The sequence below is a fragment of the Triticum aestivum genome, chromosome 3D (assembly GCF_018294505.1).
Source record: "Triticum aestivum cultivar Chinese Spring chromosome 3D, IWGSC CS RefSeq v2.1, whole genome shotgun sequence".
NCBI classification, from domain to species: Eukaryota; Viridiplantae; Streptophyta; class Magnoliopsida; order Poales; family Poaceae; genus Triticum; species Triticum aestivum.
Genome location: NC_057802.1, coordinates 611954611 through 611971643, shown reverse-complemented (window position 1 = coordinate 611971643; position 17033 = coordinate 611954611). Strand labels below are relative to the sequence as shown.

At 47.0% G+C, this 17033-nt stretch overlaps 1 protein-coding gene across 1 annotated transcript; it reads left to right on the top strand.

The window, feature by feature from the left end:
• Positions 1-12940: 12940 nt before the first annotated feature.
• Positions 12941-14470, top strand: LOC123076679 (wiskott-Aldrich syndrome protein homolog 1-like). The gene is made up of 2 exons (XM_044498803.1): positions 12941-12974; positions 13557-14470. The coding sequence occupies exons 1-2, from the start codon at positions 12941-12943 to the stop codon at positions 14468-14470; spliced, it is 948 nt and encodes a 315-aa protein (XP_044354738.1).
• The last annotated feature ends 2563 nt before the right edge of the window (positions 14471-17033 follow it).

Genomic DNA, 17033 nt, shown 5'->3' with positions numbered 1-17033 from the left:
CCGGGACAAAAGGCCCCCCTACCTGGGCAAGCGGCAGCAGCCACGTGGAGCCCCATCTGTCCCGATTCCTGGGCGAACCGAGACTAAAGGGACAGGGCTTTAGTAACGACCCTTTAGTCCCGGTTCGGGAACCGGGACAAATGGCCCTCACGAACCGGGACGAATGGGGTTTTTTCTACTAGTGGTAGCCTCTGATTGGCCTTTCCCCTGCCATGCATGTTGCATCTTCGTCCCTGGTGAAAGGTGGATCCATTGATCTTCTATCTCTGTGAATGGGTCTTTGTGAACTTTGTTCTCGATCATTGCCAGTCCTGAGTGCAAGGTTATGCAACCCGTGCGGCTGCACATAGCCTCCCAATCCGCAATTTACGCTAGCACTTTGTCATATGCCAATTGATCCTGCTTGGGTTAGATTCCTAGACCGCTGAAAAATTGGACCTGTTAGAATAAATCCGAAGCATACTGTTGATCATCCGAGAACTAAACAATCACACAAAGCATGACACCGAGATTTGTTAACGAGATTCACCGATATGGCTACATCCCCTGGGCCTGACTATGGGCGCTCCTCCCCATGATACCGCTACAATACCGCACCCGGTCGCTCTGGACGCCGGCAGATGCCGCCGGCTTCCCCTGCGTTCCTGTGCTATTATGTTGGCATAGGTGGCTTAGGATACAAGTGTCCTACCAGGACACGACTCCATATCCTATCTAAACACAATACTACTAAGAGTCCAACTGTAACCTACCTTGTACACTATATTCGACACAACTCTAACAAATCTTCCGCCAGACTCCGTCTTCGGTACCAACCGACTTGCGTCGATCCATCTGTCTGTCCAGTCCGTCCCAGCCGAACTTATCCGACTGCACGATATGCTCGAGACTCCACAAGCCTTGTATGCACATCACCAATCTGCCTATCTTCATGGTAAAACCTCGTGTGCAATTAGCAACAGTTCCAAAAGAATTTTTCACTAGCCTGGTAGTCTCCATGGGTGCACCAAACCTTTGCCTCTCGTAACCTCCAAAGCACCTTTTCCTTTATTGTGTTGTTGTCCATGCCACGTCTATACCATATATAATACAGATGTTTTTTTTGTCCAAACAAATCTCATGTACACCATGCATGCAGCAGCCCCGCCCGTCGCGACTTGAGCAGCCACGCCTTGGCCCTTGCCGTATGCGCCCGTACAAGCCGACTGAGCCTACACCTTGGCCTACAGGCCCACCTGGCGCTGCCTGCTCGGTCCGACTCCGCGAGAGACACGCGCGAGCGCCCCAGTGGGCCATATGCTGCCGCCTAGCCATGCGCCCGCACACGCCTGCGCTAGCGAAGTGCCACTTCGAGACGCGCAATACTCCTGTCGCTCCACGATTTCGCCGCCTCCGCTTTTGATCACCTGAACCGATCTAGCCGACGGCAAGGACTCCAGCTGCAACATGATTTCGTCGATTCCGATTGCCATTCTTTCTCGGTCCCATCCAGCCGCAAACCGATAGCTTCCACGAGAGAAATTCCTCAAACCGACCAGCCCTAGCTTGGATAATGAATTAATTCTCACAACCGCCGTCTTTGCACCGAATCTGACACGATCCATCCTCTAAATCAACAACCAAACGACCTCTTCAAAACCTTGCTCATGATACCATGGAGTCATGTTGAAGGTGGAGCCGGATTGAGGAGCTACGACGTAAGTGCACAGAGAGTCGGAGCCTATTCATCGTGAAAAAGCGAGTGACATGCAGTTCAGACTGGAGCCCAGTGGTCTGATGGAAGCTTGAAACTCTTCATCAGTCGGCGATGATCGATGGTACTCTGCGGTGGGGGTTGAGTGGTGTGGTTTCGCGACCCTTGAGACTCTTTTTTTTTTTTGCGGAAACGCGACCCTTGAGACTCGACCGGGCCAGCGGAGGCTCGACGCGATAATAGCGGCGAGGCGTGCGGTACACACGGGACATGGAGACGGGCCAGGGCTCTGGAGGTCATACATGTGGTGAGGTGTGGACCGAACCTCGTGGCGAGATCCGGTCTGTTGTTACGGCCCGACCTTTCACAACACTCCACCACCAGCAGTAGCAACCTCTCGCCCGTGCACGCGATGTACACGAAGTAGAGGGTTTGAACCTTGCGGCCCAGCACGAGAAAACCAATCTCGACGAAGGTACTCACGCGCAAAAAACAATTTCTACAAAGAAATCGCAACACAGAGGTTTTCTAAAGATCCCTCAATAACTTGATATGGGTGTCTACCCTGATAAACACATCGTGTCTATCTCATAAAAAATAACCTGTCCATTACATGTCTCACGGGCTAGACTTTATAATAGTAATAGCCGACTCCTTCTAACTTGACCTACAAGGGATAAAACTAGCATACGTAAAGTCTGTCTAATTAAACACGTGACAACCTGTGAACAGAACTCGAAACTCTAAAGGATTAGACGCTAAGACCAGCAACTTGACACGACGATGCAACCGCAAATTCAACAAAGCAAATACAGAAAAGATTTTCAGGTTGCTCGGTGAGATTTTACAGTTTTTCGTAGTTTAGATCGAGTCTGTTTCTTCATACCTATAGTCCACGAAAAAGCCACAAAAAAATTAGGGTTCGTTCATCCTATTCGAACCAATCTGAGCCTTTGCATAATCTTTTCTGTATTTGCTTTGTTGAATTTGCGGTTGCATCGTCGTGTCAATTTGCTGGTCTTAGCATCTAGTCCTTTAGAGTTTCGAGTTCTGTTCACAGGTTGTCACGTCGCCGCTGCCATATATCACCACCGCATCATCATCATTGCTGCTGCCATATACCACCACCGCACCAACTTCATCGCCGCTGCCTTATACCACCATCACATATTCACCGCCAATCCGAGTCCATATACGCCACCATATATCCGCCGCCATCAGGCCAATCCAAGTCCCCCTGCAACATATATCCGCCACCAGTCCGAGTTCCACCAGATTCATCTCCGCCACCAGTCCGAGTTACACCAGATTCATCTCCGCCACCAGTCCGAGTTACACCAGATTCATCTCCGCCACCAGTCCTAGTGCGAGTCCAGTATTTCGTTACTCTGTTTTGGATTTCGAGATCACGCCATACTCCGAGTCGTGACAGAGTAGGACTCCTGAACTTTCGTGCTACCCGCAGTAGAAAAAATAGTTCTAGTTTCAAAAAAAAAAATCTAAGTCTGGAAAATTCTGGCTAGGCAGTTTTTAGACCATTTGTAGACTTTTTCGAAAAAAATTTGTTCCGGAGCAAAAAAAGAGAGGAAAAAAAGTGGAAAAAATGAAAAAAATTCAGAGCGTGCTCCTCCCTTGTTTACGTGCAGCGCCGTGATTCTGTTAGTGTTCTAGGCTCGCGTCTCTAGCATGCTCTAGCCTAGGACCCGCACAGTACCGTCGTTGAGCGTTTATTCAACTATGCATCTCTGAATTGATTATTGCTGACCCTTTTTGCTACCATATTAATCCTTCCCAGCTCCACATACATCTATGTCGTGCGTTTGACTCTTCCTGGTAATCGCTCTATCCAAGCTTTGAGAGTTTTGATTACAACGGTTGCCGATCACCACCTGCTGCTGGGTATGACCTGGTAAGAATTTGAGATTCGCTTGACGGATTTGTGACACCCCACAACCACCATTTTCCAGTAGTCTGTAGGATCATATTCTTGTCTGTTTCTATTGCTGCTAACTATGGCAGGACCACAAGCCGACGAGATTGACTGGGAGAAAACATGACGAACAAGGAGCTTCATGATAAGTTTCATCAAATGTTGGGTCAACATGTGGAAGACGTGATGGCCAGCTTTGGAAATGCAATGGAGAAGATGGATGACATTGAGAAGACAATTGACACCAAGTTGGACGCCAAGTTCGATGAATTACTCAAACGTCTCCCACCACCAGCTTCACGCCGCAATACAGTAGGGCGAGCACAGCGTTTTCCTATTGAGCCAGGACAAAATTCTGGTGCCGCTGCTACTGCATTGATGCTTCTGTAACTCCTGCTACTACCGCAGAGGTGGAGGACTATTACGAGGATGAGGTTGATCAAAATCAGAACTACGTGCAGCCACCAACACCACCACCAGCAGGTCGACCTTAGGTATATATTCGCAATGGTAGGCCTGCACCACCACCTCAGGTACGAGATCAAGACCATATTCCTAAACTAAAATTGAATATTCCATCGTTTGAGGGTAGATACATTCCTGATGTATATCTTACTTGGGAATTAGAAACTGAACAACGTTTTACATGTTTACAATATCCCGAGGAGAGACGGGTTGCTGCTGCTGTTTGTGCTTTCACTAGTTCTGCATGTGTATGGTGGTCTGAACATTGTAGATTATATCCTATTCCAGCTACTTGAGCTGCTTTGAAAGCTGCTATGCGTACTCGTTGGGTTCCACCATATTATTGATGTCTACTATGCAACCTTCTTCTTGTAGACGTTGTTGGGCCTCCAAGTGCAGAGGTTTGTAGGACAGTAGCAAATTTCCCTCAAGTGGATGACCTAAGGTTTATCAATCCGTGGGAGGCGTAGGATGAAGATGGTTTCTCTTAAACAACCCTGCAACCAAATAACAAAGAGTCTCTTGTGTCCCCAACACACCCAATACAATGGTAAATTGTATAGGTGCACTAGTTCGGCGAAGACATGGTGATACAAGTGCAATATGGATGGTAGATATAGGTTTTTGTAATCTGAAAATATAAAAACAACAAGGTAACTAATGATAAAAGTGAGCGTAAACGGTATTGCAATGGTAGGAAACAAGTCCTAAGGTTCATACTGTCACTAGTGCAAGTTCTCTCAACAATAATAACATAATTGGATCATATAACTATCCCTCAACATGCAACAAAGAGTCACTCCAAAGTCACCAATAGCAGAGAACAAACGAAGAGATTATTGTAGGGTACGAAACCACCTCAAAGTTATCTTTTCTGATCGATCTATTCAAGAGTCCGTAGTAAAATAACACGAAGCTATTCTTTCTGTTCGATCTATCATAGAGTTCGTACTAGAATAACACCTTAAGACACAAATCAACCAAAACCCTAATGTCACCTAGATACTCCAATGTCACCTCAAGTATCCGTGGGCATGATTTTACGATATGCATCACACAATCCCAGATTCATCTATTCAACCAACACAAAGTACTTCAAAGAGTGCCCCAAAGTTTCTACCGGAGAGTCAATACGAAAACGTGTGCCAACCCCTATGCATAAGTTCACAAGGTCACTGAACCCGCAAGTTGATCACCAAAACATACATCAAGTAGATCACGTGATATCCCATTGTCACCACAGATAAGCACATGCAAGACATACATCAGGTGTTCTCAAATCCTTAAAGACTCAATCTGATAAGATAACTTCAAAGGGAAAACTCAATCCATTACAAGAGAGTAGAGGGGGAGAAACATCATAAGATCCAACTATAATAGCAAAGCTCGCGATACATCAAGATCGTGCCAAATCAAGAACACGAGAGAGAGAGATCAAACACATAGCTACTGGTACATACCCTCAGCCCCGAGGGTGAACTACTCCCTCCCCATCATGGAGAGCGCCGGGATGATGAAGATGGCCACCGGTGAGGGATCCCCCCTCCGGCACGGTGCCGGAACGGGCTCCCGAGAGGTTTTTGGTGGCTACAGAGGCTTGCGGCGGCGGAACTCCCGATCTATTGTTGTCCCCGATGTTTTTAGGGTATATGGAGATATATAGGCGAAAGAAGTCGGTCAGGGGAGCCACGAGGGGCCCACGAGGGTGGGGGGCGTGCCCAGGGGAGGTGGGCGCGCCTCCCTGCCTCGTGGCCACCTCGAAGCTTCCCTTACGTGCACTCCAAGTCTCCTGGATTGCTTCCGTTCCAAAAATAACTCTCCCTAGGGTCTCATTCCGTTTGGACTCCGTTTGATATTCCTTTTCTTCGAAACACTGAAATAGGCAAGAAAACAACAATATGGGCTGGGCCTCCGGTTAATAGGTTAGTCCCAAAAATAATATAAAAGTGCTTAGTAAAGCCCATAAACATCCAAAACAGATAATATAATAGCATGAATACTTCATAAATTATAGATACGTTGGAGACGTATCAATTATCAACGTGAATTGCTTCAAAAATTGCAATGTTTGAGACAAGGGAAAAATTCTGTAGAAGAATATTATCAGGAATTACAAACTGGCATGATTAGATGTGGTATTGTTGAGGAGAATGAAGCTATGCTTGCACGTTTTATGGGTGGATTAAATAGAGAGATTCAGACCATTCTAGAGTATAAGGAGTATACTAATATCACTCGTTTATTCCATCTTGCTTGTAAAGCTGAACGTGAAGTGCAGGATCGACAAGCATTGGCGCGAACTAACTTTTCTGCAGGTCGACCTTCATCATGGACACCGCGTGCATTTTCTACTTCCACTGCACCAGCACCTCCATCAGGTGCCACCTCTAGCCGTGATACAAGAAAGCAGGCACAACCACCACTATCTGCCAAGAGCGCACCTGCCGAGCCTGCACAGAGCTATTCTTCTTCCATGGCATCAACTGGGCACACAAGTGATATTATTTGTCGTCGTTGTAAGGGAAGAGGTCATTATGCGAGAGAATGCAAATCTCAGCGTGTGATGATTGCTACTGAGGATGGTGGGTATGAGTCCGCTAGTGATTATGATGAGGAGACTTTGGCTCTTATTACACGTGAAGAACACGGTGGAGATGATTTTGATCAAGAGACACAATACATGGCTCCTGAAGACGCTGACAAGTATGAATGTTTAGTTGCTCAACGTGTTTTGAGTGTGCAGGTCACACAAGCTGAGCAAAATCAGAGGCATAATTTGTTCCATACAAAGGGAGTTGTGAAGGAACGTTCTGTGCGCGTCATCATAGATGGAGGGAGCTGCAACAACTTGGCTAGCATGGAGATGGTGGAGAAGCTATCTCTCATCACAAGACCACATTCACATCCTTACTACATCCAATGGTTCAACAACAGCGGCAAGGTTAAGGTAACACGTACTGTTCGTGTGCATTTTAGTATCTCTACATATGCTGATTATGTTGATTGTGATGTGGTACCTATGCAAGCATGTTCCTTATTACTTGGTCGACCATGGCAATTTGATAAAAATTCTGTACACCATGTTAGAAACAATCAGTATACTCTTGTTCATAAGGATAAAAATATTACTTTGCTTCCTATGACTCCTGATTCCATTTTGAAAGATGATATTAATAGAGCTAATAAAGCAAAACAGGAGAAGAATAAGAGTGAAAATCAGATTATGGCAAAAGAATTTGAGCAAAAAATGAAGCCTAATAATAAACCATCTAGTGTTGCTTCTGAAATTAAATTGAAAAGTGCATGTTTATTTGCCACCAAATCTGATATTGATGAGCTAGATTTCAGCAAATCTGTTTGCTATGCTTTTGTGTGCAAAGAGGCATTATTTTCATTCGAGGACGTGCCTTCCTCTTTGCCTCCTGCTGTCACTAACATTTTGCAGGAGTTCGCTGACGTCTTTCCACAAGACGTGCCACCGGGATTACCGCCTATTCGAGGGATTGAGCATCAGATTGACTTAATTCCCGGTGCTTCACTGCCAAATCGTGCGCCATACCGTACCAATCCAGAGGAGACGAAGGAGATTATGCGTCAAGTACAGGAGCTTCTCAACAAAGGTTATATACGCGAATCCCTTAGTCCTTGTGCTGTTCCTATTATTCTAGTGCCAAAAAGAATGGTACATCGCATATGTGTGTTGATTGTAGAGGCATTAATAATATTACTATTCATTATCGTCATCCTATTCCTAGGCTAGATGATATGCTTTATAAATTGAGTGGCTCTACAATATTCTCCAAAGTTGATTTGCGTAGTGGATACCATCAAATTCGTACGAAATTGGGGGATGAATGGAAAACAGCATTTAAAACTAAGTTTGGATTATATGAGTGGTTAGTCATGCCTTTTGGGTTAACTAATGCACCTAGTACTTTCATGAGATTAATGAACGAAGTTTTACGTGCTTTCATTGGACGATTTGTGGTAGTTTACTTTGATGACATATTGATTTATAGCAGATCTTTGGAGGAACATTTGGAATATTTACGTGCTGTTTTTATTGCTCTACGTGATGCACGTTTGTTTGGTAACCTTGGGAAGTGCACCTTTTGCACCGACCGAGTGTCTTTTCTTGGCTATGTTGTTACTCCATAGGGAATTGAAGTTGATAAAGCCAAGATTGAAGCTATTGAGAGTTGTCTGCAGCCCAAAACGGTCACATAAGTGAGGAGTTTTCTTGGCTTCGCTGGATTCTATAGGCGTTTTGTCAGAGATTTTAGCACCATTGCTGCACCTCTCAATGAGCTTACAAAGAAGGATGTGCCTTTTGTTTGGGGTACCGCACAGGAAGAAGCCTTCACGGTGTTGAAAGATAAGTTGACACATGCTCCTTTACTCTAACTTCCTGATTTTAATAAGACATTTGAGCTTGAATGTGATGCTAGTGGAATTGGATAAGGAGGTGTGTTATTACAAGATGGCAAACCTGTTGCATACTTTTCTGAAAAAATTGAGTGGGCCTAGTCTGAATTATTCTACTTATGATAAAGAATTATAGGCTCTTATTCGGACTTTAGAAACATGGCAACATTATTTATGGCCCAAAAAATTTGTTATACATTCTGTTCATGAATCTTTGAAACATATTAAAAGTCAAGCTAAACTGAATCGAAGACATGCTAAATGGGTTGAATTCATTGAGACTTTCCCTTATCTCATTAACACAAGAAGGGTAAAGAAAATGTTATTGCTGATGCATTGTCTCGACGCTATACTATGCTTTCACAACTTGACTTCAAAATTTGGTTTGGAGACCATCAAAGATCAATATGTGCATGATGCTGATTTTAAAGATGTATTGCAGAATTATAAAGAAGGAAGAACATGGAACAAGTTCGTCATTCATGATGGATTTGTGTTCCGTGCTAACAAGCTATGCATTCCAGCTAGCTCCGTTCGTCTTTTGTTGTTGCAGGAGACACATGGAGGAGGATTAATGGGTCACTTTGGCGTGAAGAAGACGGAGAACGTACTTGCTACACATTTCTTTTGGCCAAAGATGAGATGGGATGTTGAGCTCTTTTTTGCTCGCTGCACTACATGTCAAAAAGCTAAGTCACGACTCAATCCTCATGGTTTATATATGCCTTTGCCTGTACCTAGTGTTCCTTGGGAGGATATATCTATGGACTTTGTTTTAGGTTTACCTCGAATAAAGAAGGGGAGGGATAGCATATTTGTTGTCGTGGATAGATTCTCGAAAATGGCACGCTTTATACCATGTCATAAAAGTGATGATGCTATTAATGTTGCTGATTTGTTCTTTCGTGAAATTATTCGCTTGCATGGTGTGCCAAATGCTATTGTTTCAGATCGTGATACTAAATTTCTTAGCCACTTTTGGAGATGTTTATGGGCTAAGTTGGGGACTAAACTGCTTTTTAGTACTACTTGTCACCCCCAAACTGATGGACAAACTGAAGTAATCAATAGAACATTGTCTACTATGCTTAGGGTTGTTTTGTAGAATAATAAGAAAATGTGGGAAAAATGCTTGCCTCATATTGAATTTGCTTATAATCGTTCATTGCATTCTACTACTAAGATGTGCCCTTTTGAAATTGTGTATGGTTTCCTACCTCGTGCACCTATTGATTTGTTGCCTCTTCCATCTTTGGAGAAGGTTAATTTTGATGCTAAACAACGTGCTGAATTGATTTTAAAAATGCATGAGTTAACTAAGGAAAACATTGAGCGTATGAATGCTAAATATAAACTTGCTGGAGATAAGGGTAGAAAACATGTTGTGTTTGCACTTGGAGATCTTGTTTGGTTACATTTGCGTAATGATAGATTTCCTGATTTGCGCAAATCAAAGCTAATGCCACGTGGTGATGGTCCTTTTAAGGTGTTAGCGAAAATAAATGATAATGCATATAAACTTGAGCTGCCTACAGATTTTGGGGTTAGTCCCACTTTTAACATTGCAGATTTGAAGCCTTATTTGGGTGAGGAAGATGAGCTTCCGTCGAGGATGACTTCATTTCAAGAAGGGGATGATGATGTGGACATCAATACCATTGTTACACCCACAACCCCTGCTGCTATACATACTGGACCAATTACTAGAGCTCGCGCACGCCAATTAAATTACCAGGTACTTTCGTTTCTTGGTAATGACTCTAATGTTCATGAGAATATGATGCTGCCTAAATTGGATACATTTGTTTTGCTTACAAATGAAGGGCCTAGCTTGGAGAAGGATGGACATTGGAGCAAGAACAAGCATGGAGATGATGGCATGCACAAGGGGAACAAGAACGGAGTTACAAGTGATGATTTCAGGACGTTGAAGCCGCCATAATGAGTGCATGAAGCCTTGGATGAAATATACAAGATGCTACTTCATAACTTTGGTCCAGAGGCTATTCTAGGTGCTGCGTCACCTTATTATTGGGCCAGACCCATGTAATTTTGAAATACTTGAGTATAGGCTGTTTTTAGAGTCCGTATGTGTGGGGAAACAAGAGATAGGGTTGGTTTCGGACCCCTTCCCCAAGGGCCACGAAATTCCCCCCTTCTTCCTCCATATATACAGCCCTTAGGGCGTCGTTTTGACTTTGGGTTTTGTTTAGATTAAAAGTTCGCCATAGCTGCAATTTCGCGTACTTCGTTTGTGTTCAACGACTAGACCAAGACGTCACATAACCCCATCTTGATCACTAAAGCTTTCTTCTTATATTCGCAATATCCAGATTGCAATCTCAGTTTCTTGCTTATTCTTCGTTTGCTCGCAGGAAATAGACCCTCGTGGTCAGGTTGATCATGCTCCGGCGTGGTCAATAACCTCTCGGAGTTGGTTTAGCGATTGCTAAGGCGCGACGTGCTCACACGTACGTAGTATGGACCGAACCTCGTGGCGAGATCCGATCTGTTGTTACGGCCCGACCTTTCACGACACTCCACCACCAGCAGTAGCAACCTCTCGCCCGTGCACGCGATGTACACGAAGTAGAGGGTTTGAACCTTGCGGCCCAGCACGAGAAAACCAATCTCGACGAAGGTACTGACGCGCAAAAACAATTTCTACAAAGAAATCGCAACACAGAGGTTTTCTAAAGATCCCTCAAAAACTTGATATGGGTGTCTACCCTTAAAAACACATCGTGTCTATCTCATAAAAAATAACCTGTCCGTTACATGTCTCATGGGCTAGACTTTATAATAGTAATAGCCGACTCCTTCTAACTTGACCTACAAGGGATAAAACTAGCATACGTAAAGTCTGTCTAATTAAACTGTCTTTTACATGTCGGTGGATCCTAACTAACAAACCAAAGAATATTAAAGGGTGGACCCCAGCCCGTGTCCTTTAAGGACAACAAATAACGTAGTGCCAACCTCCAAGTCTTGCCACGGTAAGAAACTTCCTCTTTACGTGGAGGTGGCCAAAATAGAAATAACTGTCTATCCTTAATGTCGTTGAATGAACAAAATAAATCACAGCTCGCATGCTCCTTTGCATCAGCGTAGGTTTTCCTCTCTTTCCAAGTATTAATGCACACTAGTTGTTCCTTGCCAAAACGACCACCAACGTTACATGCATTTTTTTAATGTATTTTGCACTTCACGTTGCATGTAATTATTCTCCTTTAATACATGCACTTCCAAAGACTTTTCTTCCTTACCAATTGACATGCGGCAGTTTTTTGTGAACATCAACATTACTTGTAGTATTAGCCACCCCTATATCAGCAGCTACAACCGCCATAGTTATTTCCATGGTCGTATCATGAGGCAACTGTGAATTTGACTCGGGATGACTACAAGCAACGGTGAAATTCCTTCAAGTTTCAGACAGGCGGTCAAGAAAGGAGCGGTGACGTTGAGTTCAGTTAACTCTCATGTGTGACATCCAATATGTGAGTTGTTCACTTTCACGCAGGTCAGTGATCAGTGTGTGATGGTGTTGGATGGATACTCTGAAGTTGGGAGCGCAAACTAGAGTAAATTGGAACTTAATTTTGCTCGAGTGTTGACTGTGGTCAAGAAAAGAAGGGACTACAAGTTGCAGGTGGAGTCATATGGAGTCTTTGAAGTAGCAGCGATACTCATGGGATAAGCTCAAGTCCAATGTACATGGAAGTTTGATGCATGGACGAATTCAAGGTGGTGGAGAATATTCGCCAAGGTGGAGTTTGTTAGAGTTGTGTTGAATATAGTGTATAAGGTAGGTTACAGTTGGACTCTGAGTACTATTGTGTTTAGATAGGATATGGAGTCGTGTCCTAATAGGACACTTGTATCGTAGGCCACCTATGCCAACATAATAGCACATGGACGCAGGGAAAGCCGGCGGCATGTGCCGCGTCTAGGGCGACCGGGTACGGTATTGTAGCGGTATCATGGGGAGGGGCGCCCATAGTCAGGCCCCGGAGATGTAGCCATATCGGTGAACCTCGTTAACAAATCTCGGTGTCGTGCTTCGTGTGAGTGCTTAGTCCTTGAATGATCAATAGTATGCCTCGGATTTATTCTAACAAATGGTATCATGAGCACGGTTCGATTTAAGGGTACGGATTATTGATCTAGAGGAAATATCGAGTTCGAGATGCAGCCGGTGGCGTGGTTCTCGACGAGATTGAAAACGAAGCAATCCGGAAACGGGTCTCGGCATTGCAGCATCAACGAGCGTACAGGCGAGACGTGCGGCGGTCGGTCACGTGAATCGATCGGGCGAGCGTCAAGCTGCCGTGCGCGTGATCTCTGGCTTTTGGCGGCCCATGGTAGGAGGCCCAAGCTGAAGGTGCTAGCCTGAGTGCACTGGCGCAAGCTGGGCTAGCAAGCCCATGGACCAGGGAAGGCTCAGGCAACGGGGTGCAGGTTCGCTGAGATCGAGGAAGCGTGTATTTGTTAGAGTTGTGTCGAATATAGTGTACAAGGTAGGTTACAGTTGGACTCTGAGTAGTATTGTGTTTAGATAGGATATGGAGTCATGTCCTAGTAGGACACTTGTATCCTAGGCCACCTATGCCAACATAATAGCACAGGAACGCAAGGGAAGCCGGCGGCATGTGCCGGCGTCCAGGGTTACCGGGTGCGGTATTGTAGCGGTGTCATGGGGAGGAGCGCCCATAGTCAGGCAGCCATATCGGTGAACCTCGTTAACAAATCTCGGTGTCGTGCTCGTGTGATTGCTTGGTCCTCGTATAATCGACGAAGCTCCTCGGATTTATTCTAACAGGACCTACTCTACAAAGCTAGGCTTAGGGATGTAAATGGAAAATAAAAGGCCCCCACAAGTCCTGTTTAGTTAGTTTTAGCTAGTTTGATAGTTTATTTTTCCCTTAAAAATATTTTATTGAACTATTAGACCATAAGTGGGCTGAAACAAGAATTAATGGATCCCACGGTGCAGCTTTGCTAAAGCATGTCTAGATGTGCCTTATGTATTGCACATCTAAGTTCTATGTCATTGCCTCTTCTATGTCATTGCCTCTGGCTCCTCTAGCGCCGAGGCGGCCCGCGCGGCTGAGATTCTGCCTCTCCTTGCCGAGCCACTGGACGTTGGGCGCGGCCGCAGCACCTCTCAGCACCCCTCGCCGCGTGCTGCCAGGCGTCGCTCCCAGGAGGCCCTCACGCCACCGGTGTCGCCGCCGCTGTCGCCTACCTCCGTCCTGCCTCCGTCGCCAAGATCAAAGAGGAATGAAGCCCGGTCAGCCATGCCCCTGCCTGATGGGCCGAGCTCGGCGCTGCTCCAGCTTTGTGAGCCCCCCATGCTCCTGCTGCCGGTGCTGTCCCCCTCCAGGCCCCCTGGTTTCGAGGCCTCCCCAACGCCTCCCCTGCCGTCCAGCGGGCCGGTGCGTCGTACTCCCTCTCCTGTGCGGCGCCGCCGGGCTGACGCTTCCGGTGCGGTTGGCCTCCAGTGCCTAGCGCCGCTTTTCGGGGAGCGGCAGGCCGCCATTCTGCCCGTCCCCACCCCGGCTGCAACGCCTCCGCGAGCTCCAGCGGCGCCTCGGAAGACCTTGGCAGGAGTCACCATCTCTGAGGTTGGCGGTGCACTCTCACTGCACAAGACGCGGGTGACGGCTCGTCCGAAGGCCACGCCCGTGGCTCGTGCGGCTGAAATCCTGGTCTGCTGTTCTCTGGGCATCGTCAAAGATGGCGAGGACGTGACTGCGGCTGCCCTAGACGCCTTCGCGGACCGCTTCAAGGAGCAGCTTTCGCCGGAGGTGCTCACAGCCATGAGGGGCCTATTCAAGCTCGACGACACTGATGCTGCTGCTGTGGAAGAGGCGCTCCTGACGCATGGAGGTGGAGCCGCGCTGGACCTAGAGAGGATTGACGAGGAGGCTGTGCTACAGCAGGCAGCAACTTGAGTTGCTGCTCAATATGCCGATACGCCTAGGGCCTTCAGTTTCCAATGTTAGTTAACATGCGTACGTGCTTAGAGGTCCAGATTTATACTGGAAGTGTCCTGTATGGGCGTATTGTGGTGACGCCTTGTTTCAGGTCTGTAGGGGTGGCTGTACACCTGTTGGAGCTGGCTTTTGTATCTTTCTGTAGTCTGTATGCTGCTGATTCGAACTCCACTATCCTGGCACATGTTATGTGGCTTTGGTCAAGGGCTATCATGGTTAGATCATGTCGACACAACCGATCAATTTTTTGAGCTGGAATGTCAGGGGCCTCAATTGCCCTGATAGGCGGTCGACAGTCAACGCCACTATCGCTTCCTCCTCTTGCCATGTTGTGTGCCTCCAAGAGACGAAGCTCGACAATATCGACCCGTTCACAGCGGCTTTTTTGGGGGGACATAGACTGCGCAGCTTTGCGCAGCGTCCGCAAATGGCACCAGGGGGGGTATCCTGCTCCTTTGGGATGATCTCTTGGTGGAACTGTCCAACATCACCGTTACTACCTTCTTCCTCTCGGCTATGATTCGGGCCCGTGACTCGGGCGTGAGCTTCAAGCTAACCACCGTCTACGGCCCTACCGACCACTCGCTCAAAGATGTGTTCTTTGCTGAGCTTGTTGCACAGAAGCCACCTGCGGGGGTCGCTTGGTTAGCCTCCGGGGATTTCAACCAGATTTACCGAGCTAGGGACAAGAACAAGCGGAACGTAAATTGCAACCGAATCAACCGGTTCCGGGCTTCTCTCCATGAGTGTGAGCTCAAAGAAATCCATCTCCAGAACAGGAGGTTCACCTGGAGCAATGAGAGGTCAAATCCTACCTTGTGCAAGCTTGGCTCTTTCTTTTGCAATGTGGAGTGGGACACAACCTTTGATGATCACGTTCTCCATGCGTTATCTTCGTCTCTCTCTGACCATTGCCCCCTTCTGCTTGCCGAGGATAAGGGGCCGCGGAGGCCTAGGACCTTTAGATTCGAGAATTTTTGGGCGTCTATGCCCGGATTCACCGAAGTGGTCCAAAAGGCCTGGGCAGAGCCAGTTGAGCACACCGACCCTTACATTCTGCTTTTCCACAAGCTAAAGAAGACGGCCATGCGGCTCTCGGAGTGGAGTAGAGGCCTCTTCTCCAAGGCTAAGGTCCATCTTCACGCCGCCCTATTGGTTATCCTTCGCCTCGACATTGCCCAGGAGAGCAGGCTTCTCTCCCCTGAGGAGCGTGACCTTCGTGCTTGCCTTAAGAGAAGGGTGATAAGCCTGGCCGTGCTTGAGAAAGCACGCAAAAAGCAGTGTGCCCGAATCGCTAACATCAAAGAAGGAGATGCCAACACCAAGTTCTTTCACCGTCGAGTCAACGCGCGGAGGAGAAAAAACCACATCCACCGCATCATGAACGATCAAGGGTGGGTAACAGAACACAAGGCCAAGGAGAAGATAATCCATGACCACTTCTCGCATGTCATGAAAAGAGGAAGTGGAAGTACGACGGACTTCAATTGGGAGGAGCTCAATCTGGAGTCGCATGACCTGCACGAGCTTGATTCGCCCTTCACTGAGGAGGAGGTCCTCGAGGCAATAAATAGCATGCCTAGCGACAAGGCCCCGGGGCCGGATGGCTTCACCGGCCTGTTCTTCAAGAAGTGTTGGGCCATCGTCAAGCTTGATCTCATGGCGGTGATCCAGCGCTTCGACTCCCTACACACAACAAACCTCCACTGGCTCAACTCTGCGAATATTGTGTTGCTTCCCAAGAAGGATGGGGCGGAGAGCATCGTTGACTTCAGGCCTATTAGTCTCATTCATGCGGTCGCCAAGCTCATCTCCAAAGTGCTCTCTAGTAGGCTTGGACCGCACATGTCCGCCCTCGTCTCCAACACCCAAAGTGCCTTCATCAAAACGCGGAGTATCCATGACAACTTCATGTCTGTTAGGAACCTTGCTCGTCGCCTGCACAAGAGCAAGACCCCTTCTCTCCTGTTCAAGCTGGATATTCGCAAGGCCTTTGACTCCGTCAAGTGGGAGTATTTGCTTGACCTCCTGCAGAGGCGTGGATTCCCTAGCAAATTTCGGGAGTGGATTGTGGCTCTCCTTTGTTCCTCATCTTCGAGGGTTCTCTTGAATGGGGTAGCCGGCTCTCCCATCAAGCATGGCCAAGGGCTTCGGCAGGGGGACCCCATCTCCCCTCTCCTTTTTGTCATTGCCATCGACCCTTTGAAGCAAATCCTCGACACGGCAACTAGGAAAGGCCTTCTGCACAAGATCCGTGGGAGAGGGGTCATCGTGCGTAGCTCTCTTTACGCGGACAATGCGGCTGTGTTTGTTGCGCCCATCAAAAGAGATGTGGACAACCTGGCGGCCATTCTGAGGGGATTCGGGGACGTCACCGGTCTCTGCACTAACTTCCATAAGAGCTCAATGGTGCCCATTAGATGTGGCAACCTCGACTTGGACCGCATAACCCATGGGCTGCCGGCTGTTAGGGCTGCCTTTCCGCTCCGTTATTTGGGGCTACCGCTGTCGATTTGGAGGC

What these genes read in the sequence shown, in the direction of transcription:
- LOC123076679 (XM_044498803.1), top strand. Translation starts at nt 12,941, where the DNA reads ATGGACCAGGGAAGGCTCAGGCAACGGGGTGCAG. An exon ending in GCTCAGGCAACGGGGTGCAG is followed by an intron (nt 12,975 to 13,556) that starts GTTCGCTGAGAT and finishes TGCACATCTAAG; the next exon opens with TTCTATGTCATTGCCTCTTC.